General features: G+C 43.2%; 5 protein-coding genes across 5 annotated transcripts in view; 2 read left to right on the top strand and 3 right to left on the bottom strand.

Moving 5' to 3' along the window:
- lnx2a (ligand of numb-protein X 2a) overlaps positions 1-1,225 on the bottom strand; it is a 12,209-nt gene extending 10,984 nt beyond the window's left edge. Inside the window, exon 1 of the mRNA XM_030769921.1 lies at positions 822-1,225. Coding sequence (XP_030625781.1) covers positions 822-1,225 — 404 coding nt within the window. The remainder of the gene's footprint in view (positions 1-821) is intronic.
- A 2,984-nt stretch (positions 1,226-4,209) lies between these two features.
- si:ch211-140b10.6 (protein POLR1D) lies at positions 4,210-6,018 on the top strand. The gene is made up of 3 exons (XM_030769943.1): positions 4,210-4,284; positions 5,223-5,297; positions 5,593-6,018. The coding sequence occupies exons 1-3, from the start codon at positions 4,262-4,264 to the stop codon at positions 5,984-5,986; spliced, it is 492 nt and encodes a 163-aa protein (XP_030625803.1). The 5' UTR covers positions 4,210-4,261; the 3' UTR covers positions 5,987-6,018.
- A 3,090-nt stretch (positions 6,019-9,108) lies between these two features.
- On the top strand, positions 9,109-12,415 carry pdx1 (pancreatic and duodenal homeobox 1). Its single transcript, XM_030769936.1, has 2 exons — positions 9,109-9,496; positions 12,057-12,415. The coding sequence occupies exons 1-2, from the start codon at positions 9,109-9,111 to the stop codon at positions 12,413-12,415; spliced, it is 747 nt and encodes a 248-aa protein (XP_030625796.1).
- Positions 12,416-13,366: 951 nt separating this feature from the next.
- urad (ureidoimidazoline (2-oxo-4-hydroxy-4-carboxy-5-) decarboxylase) lies at positions 13,367-14,326 on the bottom strand. Its single transcript, XM_030769938.1, has 2 exons — positions 14,121-14,326; positions 13,367-13,912 (listed from the first exon to the last, which is right to left on the bottom strand). The coding sequence occupies exons 1-2, from the start codon at positions 14,293-14,295 to the stop codon at positions 13,563-13,565; spliced, it is 525 nt and encodes a 174-aa protein (XP_030625798.1). The 5' UTR covers positions 14,296-14,326; the 3' UTR covers positions 13,367-13,562.
- A 540-nt stretch (positions 14,327-14,866) lies between these two features.
- The window catches only part of LOC115806432 (fms related receptor tyrosine kinase 3), a 15,009-nt gene continuing 14,875 nt past the window's right edge, over positions 14,867-15,000 (bottom strand). The window contains exon 23 of the mRNA XM_030767125.1: positions 14,867-15,000. This exon is cut by the window's right edge and continues 824 nt beyond it. The gene's annotated coding sequence lies outside the window, so the exon portion shown is untranslated.

Raw genomic sequence — 15,000 nt, 5'->3', positions numbered from 1 at the left:
CCAAAGCCCTGTCTGGTGTACTCCATGTCACCCGAAACCTATCCAACTAATCTCAAAAACCTGGACCATTCACCCCCCTTCCCCCCCTCCCGAGACTGGACAGGCCAGCCAATAAACTTCACCGAAGGAGCTTGAGTTTAGTCACTCACCATAATCCCGGGTTTCCTTTGGCAGTTTCACAGAAAAAATGATTGAAAAGATTTCTGGAGTTGAAGTTTCCCAGCATGGCTACGGGAGAATATGGAGTGTCTGGCAGCCAACACATGACGCAGAAGTCACAAATCCCGCGTCACATGACCGAGGTCCCAATAATCCCCCCTGACAGGGTGAGGGAACTGCCCTTGCTTGGCCTCGCTTTGTGAGAAAGTGGACAGACTAACACCCTGACCAAAGCGTATCTGGACTGGACCTCATCTCTCTCTACAGGTATGATATCTTTCAGAGAGAGATTATGATATAGAGAACTCTCTTGCCCAAGCTACAGGGGCCAAAAACGTATTACTGAGGGAAACACCCTCGCACGTGGTTCTCTCTGGCCCAGGGAAGGCACGGTGAACATATGCGTGGAGGTACTGGATGTTCTGTGAGCAGTGGGAATATGGATGCTTCATTTGCTCCTCAAAGTGCCCTTAGAGACTATACGCATCTGATCTGGGTACAGTTTACGCTCTCACCTGCTTTTCAACAACATGAATTAATTTTGTTTATGAGGAGGACCTGTATTTGATGTGTGTGAAACGTCTTGGGTCAATGTTATCTGTGTGGGGTTTTTTTTTTTGGGGGGGGGGGGGGGATCAGTTAAACCGCTCTGTGACGATTACCTGTGTTTGAGGTGTGCCTCCAGGTCACAGCGTGGCATGCTGAGAGAGCAGACGGGCGTGAGCGGGCACGTGACGGACAGCTTGTCGAGGAGTTTGTGGACGAGGATGCTGGAACGCCGGCAGCCCTGCAGCTGCAGCCGGGCGCGGTCCAGCGGACAGAAATCCCGCTCCTGCAGGAAGCTGCGCAGGCATCGGGCGCAGAAGGTGTGTCCACAGGGCGTGTCCAGGGGCTGGACCAGCGGCTGGAGGCAGATGTGACAGACCAGGTCGTCATCCACCTCCAGGCGGTAGTTGTACAGGTGGTTCTCCCAGGCCCGGTGGATCTGCCCGCACTCTGGACACAGAGCCTCTAACAAGGCCTCCGTCACCACCCCCGGGTCCACTCCGTCACCAAGGCTGCCCATGGCGGTACAGCACAGGCTTCGACAACGCTCGTCTCCTTGGTTACGGGGGCTTCTGCCCCCCCCCCCTCTTGGGCCTCAGAGGGTCTCACACAGCGCACGGCCGCCCCTCCCGGGCAGACTGTGACATCACCCTGTAGGTAACAGAGAGAGAGAGAGAGAGAGAGAAAGAGAGTTATAGCGGTAAAATGAAAGAGCAAAGGGGGGGTGGGGGGGTGGGGTGGACTGTGTGTGCACGTGCCTGTGTGTCAGTGTGTGTACGAGATTATGTCGAGCTACAGCGTGGAGCGAGCCCCCGTTCGCTAATCTGACACTGTAATCTCTTGCTCTCTCGCCTGGCGCAATCTTCCAATCCAACAGAGAGGGAATTATCTGGGATTGAGAGAGAGAGGGAGAGAGAGCGCACAACCGTGAGACCAAGAAGAGAGAGAGCATAAGAGAAAATGAGAGAGAGAGACAGAGAGACAGGGGAGAGAAATGGACAGATACCCGAAGAGTAGAAAGAAGAGAAAGAGAAGAAGAAACAAAGAGGATTCAAAAGAAGGGGAATTAAATTTAAAAAAAAAAAAAAGTCTGAAACAAAGTCTGAATGAACCTGAGGCATGGATCCGTCCGTTTAAATATCCACTTCTATTTGGGACCCAGTTTTACCCTAAACTGGAGCTAAACTAAGACGCTGACTGAAACAACTCCTCAGGCATGCTTAAAAAAAAAAACTGTCTTCAAAAGACAAAGCGGACAGTATACACCACGAATACACACAAAGATATGTTCTGCAAACTAGAACATCACCTTAAATTCCACTTTGCATGTGTGTGTGCACGCGTGTGTGTGCGTATGTGCGCGCGTGTGTATGTGTGTGTGTGTGTGTGTTTCTGTTTGTGTCTGTGTCTGTGTCTGCGTCTGTGGGCGCATGAGTAAAGTCTCTGAGGACTTACTCAAAGCAGACAGCAGGGGGCATTGCAAAAAGCATCTGAGGACAGTACTGTCCTAAGTAAAGCTCCGTCACTTGCATGCATCCACGACAACTGCATCAGTAGCCACATCAATCTCACATCCCCTCTGTGACTACCTGTGCCTCACTCAGAGTGAGCCTGTCCCTGTCGCCATGGCTACCTGCCTCAGCGTGTCCTTATCTCACAGCTGAGCGTGAATTATTCATGAGGAGACAAAGCTCTCCTGTTCCCTTAACAAAGCCCAATCATCATCTCATCACACACACACACACACACACAAACAAACAAACATGCAGGATGACATCAGTATGTAGAAGAAAGTGTGTTAAATAAATGTGTAGCCTACATTTGCCCCAGGGCGCTGCTGTGTATGAAATCCCACTGATGCACTTCAGCCTCAGTCGCTTTGCCTGGCCGCTTCACGACACGACGTTGGACGTTAGAGTTTGTGAAAATGACGCAAAGAAATATGTTTTGTAAAAATGCATAGGATCGTTACTCAGAATGAAACGTTCAGTTCCCTGGGAATCGCAACACTTTTAATCCAATAATCATGTTCGACGCAACTGTGGTGACTGAGGGTTAAGAGACAGTGAAAGCTTCATTATTGTTGTAACCTTGGTTTTGCTCTCTCTCTCTCTCTCTCTCTCTCTCTCTCTCTCTCTCTCTCTCTCTCTCAGTGGCTGGCTCCGGCTGGGTCTCTGTGTGTGGTACATTCTGGCTGCCACAGTCTGCACTTGGCTCCCATCTTGGAACAAGCATATCAGAGATTATATCTATTCTGCAAATTAGAATGAGTCGCCGAAGGATAGAACGTCTTCCTCACACACACACACACACACACACATACACACACACACACACACACACACACACACACACACACACACACATCTCCCCTACAAGCTTTCCTTAACTACTATAGCCTAAAGAGACAGCATCGATGGTGCATTACTAAAATAATAACCCATCAGTCACTTAAATTCAACAACGTAAGGATATTGCTGACACGCTATTGAGAATATAATACAGAGGCTATAATTGGGTCATACAGGTCTTACAGACTTTTCTGCCCTTAGCATGTTTTTTTTAAGCGTGAGCGATTTCAAGATTATGGCCTCTTTGAACAACAATCTCGTTCTCATATTCGAAATCAATAACCTAACCTTAACCTCCCCCCGCCCCCCCCCCCGTTCCCCCCTCTTCCCTCTCTTCCCTGAGGCTGTATTCACTAACAGGTAGGTAATACAAATAATTTATGAGGAGGAGTCACTTTGCAATACATTTAAACGTCTTTGCCTTTATATTTACATGACAACAGATATAAATGCCTTGTTTTAACAACTGGTGATGGTTACTCAGTCGAAACGAAACAATAACGACATTTAATCAATTCGGACTTAAAACGACCCGACGAAAATAGGCTATTCCTTTGACTATCGGTCTATCTTGCCTCCGTTCAACCATATAATTGCACAGAAAGGGACGTCAGTGATGGTCGGCTAAATGACATGAATCACAGTTTGTAATAGTGAGGATGACATGCAAAATATATGCATCATATTACCTATTCCTGCTCCTCCTTCGTGCGTTGAACTCCAGCCCCGAGAGGGGACAATTATGGACCTCAATCACATCCACCGCAGCCTGCCAAGCCGCATCCGCGCGTCAAAACGCCCCCGTATCTGTCTCGGTAAAAGCGCCGCCTCTGTTCGGTCATTCCGATTTTAAGGCGGGTCCTTGTGCTGTCAGTCAGGTAGTGTATGTTACCTTAAGTGTGCCTGATTAAAAGCATGAACGACGATAATATCATGAAAATGATAGTTTCATAGATTTTGTAACGCTTCCTGGTATTCACTAAAACTTAAAACATATATTTTTAACAAAAGAATTTGACATTATTAATTTTTCAAAGAATGTCGTTCCACACAAACACCAATTTCACAAATTTTTGCGCCAGGAGCGGCTATAACCTAAAGAGGGTCCTGAATTGGGTCTTGAGGATCGAGTAAACACACGCAGAACCGAACAGATCAATTAATGTTTTCTCTGAAATTTTCAAATCGAAGACGAGAGATTGATTATGGACGACAATGAATTGGAGAGGTGTGATCATTCTACAATGTTGCCAGTAACATATTCAGTACATGTCTTTTTTTTTTTTATCAGACTCTTCCACGTTTTAGCATTTTAGCAATTAGCTTGTTAACAATAACTCAATATCAAACTGGTAAGCTTCGAAGCTCCTCAGTTGGCTGAAAATTTGAGCCAAATGTTGAGTTTACTGGTAATTATTACCAGCTACATCTGCTTCTCGACACATCCTCTGAGGAGTTCCTACACAAGCAGAGACCAGAGATTAAACCCGTACGGTTTGAAGTTTATGAAAGATTGGGGCTATTAAGGGAGTCCATGTTGCTTTTAAGGATTGAAAGCCCATTGAAAAGTGAATTCATATATCTGTCGTCGAGTGCTTATAATAAGACTGTGTATGTTTTTATTCCAAATACACCCTCTCAACCTGTAATGTTTAGAGGCAGTGTAACGCATAGTGTACCACAAAGTCCGCGCTGCGTAAGGTTTGCCCCTGTCGAGTTTAAGCCCTAAATTTCACGAATACCTCGTGCAGAATTACTAAAATTAGCTCACGCCCGTAACAGCTTTCCGCCTGCCCTAACAGAGCGTTAATCTCTGTTTGGATGTGAGAGCGAGCAGAAGCTGGCTGCTGAGGCAGCAGCTCCCAAAGCACACCTGTTTCCGCACAGTGGCCAAAGGGCACGTGCTGGACATTTGGTTTTGCCAAATGATGGATGATGACTCAGCCTGGAGCTGGGGGGGGGGGGGGGGGGGGGGTCAATGTGAAACACACATGTGACTCCAGATCCACATTAGAAAATGCAAATTGCAATCAATTCTACCAGTTTGTGAGAACAAATTTGAATACTTTGGCTCCTAGGACCATAATTTACATAAATACAAACTGAATAATTCTTTTGAACATGATTACTCTCTCTCTCACTCTCACTCTCGATGCATCTTCACAGAAAGGCTGTCGAGGAACTCCTTAAGGAAACGAAAAGAGCCCGAACGAGAGCGGAGACGATGGGTCCAGCCGGCTGGTGGGTGACATCACACCACAGAAACTTGCCTAACAGCTGTTACATTTTCCTCCTATTGAATTTCATGTCAATGACGCACCAACATCTCTTCTTTCTGAAAACTTCCGTATGTGTATTGTGTAAATTAGCTACTTGTGATGCATCGGTCGGAAGAGTAACATAGCGGCCGATGAGATTTTGGTTTGTATACAGACGGAATGCTTGAGAGTATATTGATGATTTTTTTTGTGAGTATTCGGAAATGTCAAAATTAATCGCTTTTGTTGTTGTTGTTGTTGTTGTTGTTATTTCCCAGGTTGAAATGTCCTCTGAGAAGCACAAACAAACGTTTTCTGGTCAACACTCTACGTTCCTCCATTGTAGAGCGCCGCCCTAGTGGCCAGGGGTCCACCGCAAAAAAAGGAGCAGAGTATAAGCAAGAGAGGACCCAAGGAATGCATCACGGAGAGGACAAAGAACGCAGTCAGAAAAAGGACTATGAACGCAAGAGCGAAAATCTCCGTTCCCATAGAGACTATGTCCCTTCAAGAGGCCATGCCTCCTCTAGGGATGAAACGATGTCAAGAGGCCACTCCTCCACTCATCGTTCCAGCCAATCAAGCCGAGCACGCTCACGCTCACGCTCACCCTCATCCATCAGGGACACGCCTCCAACTGTCAAAGGGCAGCGAGAGAGAACTCATCACTGAAGTTGGATTGTATAGGAGAAACTCTATTTATATCAAAGAATTTGTTTACACCTGTGGTTTGTTTGAACTAAATTGCACATATGTGCATGTCTTGCTATGCAAGGATTCGTTTAAATAACAGAAATCATATTTTTATTTAACAGATTTTCTTTGTTACCCTGAGGCTGCTGAAATGCAATAATGTAACCTGGTGTTTGATTCATGATCGTTGTTTATAGAATGGACTTTCTATTTTCTAAATGCTTTTTAGTCATGTCTGTGTGAACACAGCAAAAACTAAAACTAATACGCGTGAATTTTATAAATCGTGACGACCTGTTTTTTTTTTTTTTTATGCAACGGTTTGATCTCTTCCCACTTCTTTGCCGAAAATACTGTTATTCTGGGTTGATCTCAGAGTTGAAAATCATCGATGATCTGAAATATGTATTTAACCGTGAAAAGCAAAATCTTGAAAATCTTTGGCAGTCCGCATACACCACTCACCACTTATTAGACCTCTTTCTGACTGACACGGCCAACGGCAGAACTTGAAGGTGTAATACTACATACGGTCCTACAGGCGGCGCCCATACACTGTTGCTGCTTATATCTGATGTTACAATAAGCTTTACGAAGTTATTGATTAGTAAAAATAAAATATATCGACCCTCTAATATCCACTTATTCTAGCATGTGCATTGGTTTGCCATTACATGTTCTAGAGACTTCACGTTTTATTGCTTCGAAGTAAATTTGTAGTGCAACCTGCTGGTTTAACCAAGGCTTTGTATTATTCGTCGCTTATTCACTACGGACAGATTTGCACGTCTGTCAAAATGTGTGATTTATAGCGTAATTATTTTCCTCCAGGGACAACTTTTGATTTCAATTTAAATGTCATTAGCGTTCCTTTGTCGTTACTCGCCGTTTGACATGTTTGCCAAGCCTTTGGACGTCGCCATTGGGTAAGCGCATTTTATCGCCTCTCTCGGTCGCTCTGTCACTGCTTATTTATGCACTCCCTATCAGAACTCTCATTGTGTGAGAGGAGCAGGAAAAAAAAACCCTTGTTACTATGTGGCACACCAGATAGTTCTCCACCACACTTCCAAGCACCTCACCAGCAGTGAGCGTCTCGCATAAATGCGAGCGTTCGGAGAGTCTGCAGATGCACGCGTGAAAGATGCAGGGAGTATCGACAGAAGAAATAACAGATCTTAATAGATTACATAGACAGCCCGAGTCACAAAGCTTTTCATCATTTTAACCCTTTCCAATGCTATTTAGCGGCCCTCCGTGTATTTGGATGTGGATGCTGTTAAAATGCTGTTTACTGTAGCATTTTAATGGTCTGGCTCCCACCTCTAGGGTCGTTGATTATCTCTTAGTCAAATACATGAGAGAGGGTGGGCGGATTTTGCGTTCCCACTAACTGGTTTATGGCACTGTATCTTAAGTCTCAAAACGCTCTTTAATTGCAACCCGATTTTATGTCTCAGTGCCTTAAATTCTGTATTTCCGTCCGACCCGAGCAACCTGGCATCCCAAGTCACTTAAAACCATTACGCCAATTGTTTCCCTCATGGGTATATCACCAAAGTGCGTGTTCTCATTCACGCTTCATAAACCTCGTTGTATATGTCCAACATTGTGGAAATAGGCAAGGATAACTATTTCCTTCCTTTTCAAACGAAAGTCATATATAAACACCATTAAGCGTTGTTACATGGACTGATTTCAGTGGAATGGGTTTACACGAAGTTTATGATGGGGGCAGAGAGCACCATTAAGATATCTCAGAAAGTGCCATTATTGCGTTTGAAGAGCCCTGTGCAAACATGACATTATATCACAGATGATTTCTAGAATCTGACAGACACATTTAAGATTAAAGGAACGAAATTTCACAATTCCTGTCGCATCACGAAAATGATCGGTGTTGCATCTTAAAATGAACACCGCAGTCGATTCTAAGCAGTTGTTTTTACAGATTTGGAACCACATTTCTTCTTTCTTGCTGAACTTTTCACTTAAAATGAATCGATTTGGCGAGTTTTCTGAACTTCGTGCGTCTATTGCACAGGGCATCTTGAACTAATTGAGTCCTGTTTAACACTTAGTGCTAATTGGTTTACATCGAACGTCTCTTTATTTAACCACGAGGACTTTTGTTTAATGGCCCGCGAGCGGGTTTACCTAATGACAGGCAAAGAAAATGAGAGGGGTGGAAACAAAGATGAATGAGGGATGAGAGAGAGAGACGGAGACAAGTTCCGCTGGCCGTTGATGTCAGACTTGTGAAATGGAGTTAAATGGTGCATTTAATTGGCGTGTTCTAGAACTCTCACTGGGATGGTCACGCTTTAACCAATGAGAGAAAAGGGTTGGCGCGGGAGCCTTCTCCAGCTTCATACCTGAGTTTCCATGACAACCTTGTCTCCATCCCACTTCGTCAACTGTCTACCAATACTGGTACCTGTTGCCTATCTGTGACAATCGATTTTCTCCCATATCAGTCGCATATTGATAAGAAAACTGCGCCTCCAACAACGTTAAACAATTGACTTGGTTACTGAACTGTGAACGCTCTGTTTTCCCGAGTATTTTCTCCATAATCCTACATCTATTGCAAGACTACAGAGACGCTCTGTATCCTTGACCCAACAGCACGCTTGAACAGTTCATCTAGGCACTGATTAGGCTACTTATAATGCTCTGGTTAGGCTAGATCGGCACCATTCCCCTTCTGAGGCCCAAAGATAGAGGAAGCAGATTCCCTCGCTCGCTTGCCTGTCGCTGGTTTAAAAGCCAGCTGCAGGTGCAACTCAGGTACACACGGGCAAACATTGATGTTTGCCGAGGGCATTGATTTGCACATGGTCAATTCTGTTCAATTATTGTCGGACGGTTGGGGAAACCAAAGGGAGACGCGAACAGAAACCACTGCGAGTAGTCTAGTTTTATGTAAACAGTGAAACCAATTGCAAGGTGCAAAAGGGTCACATGGTGACGGTGACACACCTATGAGACTATAGCGGCGCCAGACACTCAGAACTCAGGTAGAGCAGAGGTCCCGGGGAGTGGAAACGCATTGGCACATGTGTACTTGTACAGCACAGGATCCCCGGTTACCGGCAGTCATGAATCGGGAAGAGTCGTACTACTCAACAGGCCACCTCTACAAGGACTCCTGTGTCTACCAGAGACCCAGTAATGAGGACTATAGCCAAAGCCCGCCGCCGTGTCTGTACATGGGTCGACAGCCGCAGCCCGTCTATCCAGCGCCTTCCTCGGGCCCAATGGATCAACCGAATGTTCCAGACATCGGCTCGTACAACATGCCGACCCGAGAGGATTTGACGGTTCCGCATCTTCACCATCCACAAGCACAACAGCCGCCTCTCCAAGCGGTCGGAGGATATGGAAACTCGCTCGATCTGTGCGCCGATCGGAGTAGATGCCATCTCCCCTTTCCTTGGATGAAATCCACCAAGTCTCACGCACACACCTGGAAAGGACAGTGGACAGGTAGCTAACTCTCGCTTCGGTCTACTGTCATTACAGGCCTCAAAGGAGTCTTATTTTGCGTGTCTACCACGTGAAAATGCCTTTTATGTGTAATTTGTTTGGGGATTAAAAAAAAAATATATACATATATATATACAGAGAGAGAGAGAGAGAGAGAGAGAGAGAGAGAGAGGCCTATATATTTTTTTAAACTTTAATATTTATACATATATATATATATATATATATATATATATATATATATATATATATATATATATATATATATATATATATATATATATATATATATATATATAAGCTCACCTATCTTTATTTTAGCTAGAACTTCCATGAATCGATATGGGACAAGAAAAAGAAGCAATGACCTTTACATATTTCTCTGTATCTTTGTTAACATTGGAATGGTTGGTCGTATTTACGAAAAATGTCCAATTCCATTAGGAGAGCCTTAAAAACCCGAAGTTTGAACGTAAAGATTGAATTAGGTCTGTTAGTTTAAAAGACTGTAAACGTGACAATGCAAATCTGCCCTGCCAATCAAATTATAATTAATATCATTATTATTTTTTTTTTAAATATTAATGTATTGTATACTTAGTTTCCTCCCTCATTTAACAGGTCAGACGGGATTGGGTGTAAGTTTACCTAATTAGTCAGTTCACAGAGACTCACTTGGCAATTGTTTTACCTAACATGATTTTGTTAAACGATGTTAATTGCAATCATCCATCTAAACCCATGTCACAACTATGTTGTGCAAACGTCTGTCGCTTAGGCGTTGTTTTCTGTTTCCCTGTTTTTCCCTATTATTTATCCATTCCACCAGGAAATATAGACACACACACACACACACACACACACACACACACACACACACACATATATATATATTTAGAGAGAGAGAGATAGAAATTCTTAGGTCAATATTTAGAGCGAAATATTACAAACTCCAACTATTAGTATGTAATATTATAATATGTTTTAACACGTTACCGTATAATGTTATTATAAGCATAGTATAATGCGGTATAATACGTGATGAGAATACGTTCTAATGTTAAGTTTGCAATTATTTTCCTATATTTCAAAGATGACGCAGTTTGGATTCTGGCTTAAAACAACATTGAAACATTAGACTTAAAAGATAGCAATAAAGATAGAGGAGATAAACAACTGAATTGCACTTCAAGTGATTAGTGACATGTTTTGAATAAAAACATGAGTGAATGTTTCAGCTAACCAACAAACATAAATAAAGTCATTACTTTACTTGTTTGGAGGACCGCTACAAATGCTGTTTAGAAGACAGAAACAAAATCCGTAGGAAATTAACGGAGAATCATGTAGGAGACCCAGTCCTTTAGCTGGCCAAATTTGTTTAATAGGTCACAAATACCAAAATAAAATCTATAGATATCACCAAAACAATTGTATGCTAATACTGGGTAGAAACAAACTTGTACAAATGCCATTCTGTTCCGCTCCCATTCCGTGTTTGCTCAGTCTGTTGTCGTCTTGATAACAAGTGATAATAATGAAATATTTATGCCTTTCGATGCTGATTTGTCAAAGCATGCCAAAAGTAGGTGTCTAGCAGTGCATACTGGAGCGATGATAAATGATTGTATATTTTTTTTATCGTAGACACAGGTGTGCGCATGACTACTAACCCACAAACACGTTCCCATCGAAATGTGATTTTCATAAACAAATACATCGATTAACATTACACATTCTGACTGAAACGTTTTTTTTATCGGTACGAACGTTTTGCCATCGAAATGACAAAACCTCAAAACCAAACTGAACAGCCTACTGAAACGATGTAGGCTATATTCCTTTTTACAGTAAGAACATTCAAGTTGTTTCTCGAATGTTCGTAGACTTACCAAAAAATAACAAAAAACACCGCACTCGAATACTCATGCTGATCTAACGTTTTCCTCCAGTAACAATTAAATTGCCGAGATAAATTGCGTTATTATAACTGAATGATGTTGGACTGCTGGATACGGCGGGTTGTCCGAGCTCCACATCGTTCCTGTCCTCGCCTTTTTTAGGCAGGAGAGATGAGTTTTCGTTCGGATGAGCAAAATATCACGAGATGTCCATAATTTTTGTTTCTCCTTGTTTGAGTCACTGCCAGTAAGAATTAAAGCCACCGACCCTCATTTCATTTCGATAAAACCTGCAATAGTTATCCTACAGACCGAGACGTTCATATCAGAGGTACCAGTATGAGAAGGAAATCTAAATTTGAACGTCTTCCAAAGCGACACGAGATAAATATGTGCATCTACGGCCTACCTCGATGAAACGCAGCTTGAAAATTATGTTTAGGATACCTGAAACAAGTGGTTATGGGACACTAGTGTTTAAGTAGGCCTATACACAGTTAATAAATTGCTTATTGATAAATACACACCAAGAATCAATGTTTGAGTTGGTCACTGAAAACCGAGAAATATTACAGTAACAGGAAATTATGCGAGTTACTTCATGTGAGCCCTGAAAGTTATCTTTCTCTCTTTCTTTCCCCCCACCCCCACCCGCTCAGGTCCTTATATGATGGAGGCGGAGGAGAACAAGCGCACCCGGACGGCCTACACGCGCGCCCAGTTGCTCGAGCTAGAGAAAGAGTTCCTGTTCAACAAGTACATTTCCCGTCCGCGACGCGTGGAGCTAGCGCTCACACTCAGCCTGACCGAGAGACACATCAAAATCTGGTTCCAAAACCGCCGCATGAAGTGGAAGAAAGAAGAGGACAAAAGGAGGTCCCGAGGGATGGACCCTGAACAGGATTCCTCTATCACCTCCGGAGACTTGAAGGACGAGCCTTGCGTCCCTGGAACTCCTGCTGCGCCTCCTTCGCCCCTCCACGTTAACGTACCCCCAACTCCTCGAGATCCGGCTTAAAAGGCTGCGATAGACCCCAATCTACTGATAGATTAGCTTTAAATTAATAGTAACTACTCTGTCGCGAAAAGAAGACTTAAACACGAACTGTGACTATCTGGCTGAAATGGGATGACATTCTGCAAGTTTACTGAGGACAGTTAACAGCGTAAAACGTGTCGCTGTTTTGTGGCACTCTCTCGTCGGTAGACGGTGTAATAGTCTGCAGTGATTGACGGAGTTCGATGTTTTTGAGAGCACCTACTTTATCAACTAAAGAAGAACTGTGTGGGAGACATGTTTGTGCAACCAAACTCAGCACTTCAGTTTAATTTTTCAAACATAAACCAGTTGTTCACAAGGAGCTAAAAGAAAAATCAAGCGAATTGTTAGCCGTTCCTGTGATCTCTGTACAAAGACTCAAAGAGGGGAATATTTTTCAAAATTCAATAAACCACATCCCATATAATTTTTTTGTCATATAGTAGTTCCAAGTAACAGATGGGGCATCATCATTAATTATGGAAAAAAAATCCTGATATTTATACGCAAACATATAATTTCGGTTGCAGCCTATTGTGGAAATTTGAACTGAAACTGAAAATCTTACGTGGATGATTTTTTTGTACTGATATCCCTATTAACCCTAATTAATCAGTTACAATAAAGTAAATATTTTCTGAGTATGATTAGAGGTGGCGTTTTTATTTCCCTGAGGTAAATGCATTTTCAAGTGTAGCACTAGCCGCACGCATCATGTTTAATTAGTAAAGATGCCGCTGATTAAACTAACTCGAACTGAGTATTCACTCTATAGACTAATCTGTTCTCCTGTGTTCTTATACAGCAGAGTACGAACTTCAACCACAGAAGAGATGAGTTTTGAAAAACTGAAAAAAAAAAATAATTTCAAAATGACGTGCAACTGTCAGTTTTTCATTTAACAATAACCACAGTTTCCTGCAAAAGGGATTGTTGTAAACGCTTTATTGGCAAACGAACCAAATAAACGACGACAGCAATGGTTTTACATATGGAGGAGATTGACTGAGAAACTTTTGATCGGAACCAGATTCATCGATCAAAAGATGCTTTAGACGAGGAGTCTAACTTCCCTTGCAAGCAATATTGGAGGTATTGAGGCAACAACTGAGCGAGATGCACAGATTCACAGTTTATTCTGAGTGTCAGATAACACAAGATTGTATAACCGCAGGCGACAGATCTTTTTCACCTCGTCTATCGCGCGTTCCAACTCCGTCTCACGCTCATTTGTGAGGCGCTCGCTCAGTTGACGCAGGATGGCTTCTTTGTCGTTCATCCGCGCACAGATCACGAAAGGGAAGCCAAAACGCTTCTTGTACTCCGAGTTGAGATGTCGCATACGGCTGATCTCCACAGAATCCAGAGCGGTCATGCCCGCTTGACTCTGTTCCTCATTAGACTCGCGTGTCAGGGTGCCACTCTGGAGGTCCTTACCAGCTAGGTCAGGATGGCATCTCAGTATGCCCTCTTGCCCTGCGCGCAAGTGAAAATACCCGGATGTTTCTCACATGATCTTGCATATCGCTGATAACAGAAAATGTATTTTAATTCATACAGCTGGAAGACTAGGCCTGCTTCTAATTTAACATACATAAACCTGCCAGTCCTTCATTATCTAAAGTGTTTTTTTTCTCACCGCCATGTCATCACAGTGCTCAATGATCATGAAACTGAATCATACCTGACCGAGGAAGACTGTCGATAAATTCTGCGATATTTGCCTCAATGTCCGAGAGACCGGTGAATGGGCGGCGAGACCACACTGCTGCGGATATCAACGGACATTTTTCAACAACGTTACCGAAAACCTGCACAAAATCCTCATATGAGAGAGAATTTACCGTGTTTATGTCCATGGTCACTGTGATTGCTTGTGGCTCGACCTTTGGAAATATTCGAGAGGTTCAGTGGCCGCAGGTACGCGAAGCAATACAAACAGTGCCCCCCTCCCACACCATCCCCCATGTCTATACTTCCACATGTGTGCTAGGATTTTAACGGGCAGACGTGTGATTTCGGAGCGATGCTTTAGTAATCCGAATTAAACCATGCTGACAATTAGATGATACGTTTGTTTCGTTCAAATTGGTTGTAACTCGTGTTATCGTGGCTTGCAAAAGTGTTAGTAAACGGTTGCGCATTAGTAGAATGAATCAATTTAGATCTCGAAGCCACGTACACCAGGCCGGCTCGGTCTGACCTTTTCACAAAGCGGAAAACCACCACTTATTCCTCAGTTGGCTCACATTTGGCAAAAAAACAGCAAAAGAGGAAATGGAGCAAGCAGACGATTTGCTGTGTGTTACCGTTTAATATCGCGTATGTTTAATGTCGTATATGTTCCGTGAACTTCTGACATCACCAAATCTTAAAATGTAAAGGTTTGTCTCCTCTCAGGGAGGATTCCAACTGTACATTTAACCCTGCGGTGTTACTCCCACGATAAAGAACACTCTAGCGCCCTCTGCTGTCCTTTAAACATGCTAGACAACAGTGTTAGTAAACGTTAAGTTTTATTGAAGTGTTATGTATTACAAAACTAAATGGTTATCGGCAAGTAA

The sequence above is a fragment of the Chanos chanos genome, chromosome 3 (assembly GCF_902362185.1).
Source record: "Chanos chanos chromosome 3, fChaCha1.1, whole genome shotgun sequence".
Lineage (NCBI taxonomy): Eukaryota > Metazoa > Chordata > Actinopteri > Gonorynchiformes > Chanidae > Chanos > Chanos chanos.
Note: the sequence above shows the minus strand (reverse complement) of the source record. Positions and strands in the feature narration are given on the sequence as shown.

Coding starts and splice junctions, on each gene's coding strand:
- urad (XM_030769938.1), bottom strand. CDS start 14,295: ATGGACATAAACACGGTAAATTCTCTCTCATATGAGGATTTTGTGCAG. Junction 13,913..14,120: donor CGACAGTCTTCCTCGGTCAG/GTATGATTCAGT, acceptor ACTTGCGCGCAG/GGCAAGAGGGCATACTGAGA.
- si:ch211-140b10.6 (XM_030769943.1), top strand. CDS start 4,262: ATGGACGACAATGAATTGGAGAG. Junction 4,285..5,222: donor GACGACAATGAATTGGAGAG/GTGTGATCATTC, acceptor GCATCTTCACAG/AAAGGCTGTCGAGGAACTCC. Junction 5,298..5,592: donor ACGATGGGTCCAGCCGGCTG/GTGGGTGACATC, acceptor GTTATTTCCCAG/GTTGAAATGTCCTCTGAGAA.
- pdx1 (XM_030769936.1), top strand. CDS start 9,109: ATGAATCGGGAAGAGTCGTACTACTCAACAGGCCACCTCTACAAGGAC. Junction 9,497..12,056: donor CTGGAAAGGACAGTGGACAG/GTAGCTAACTCT, acceptor CCACCCGCTCAG/GTCCTTATATGATGGAGGCG.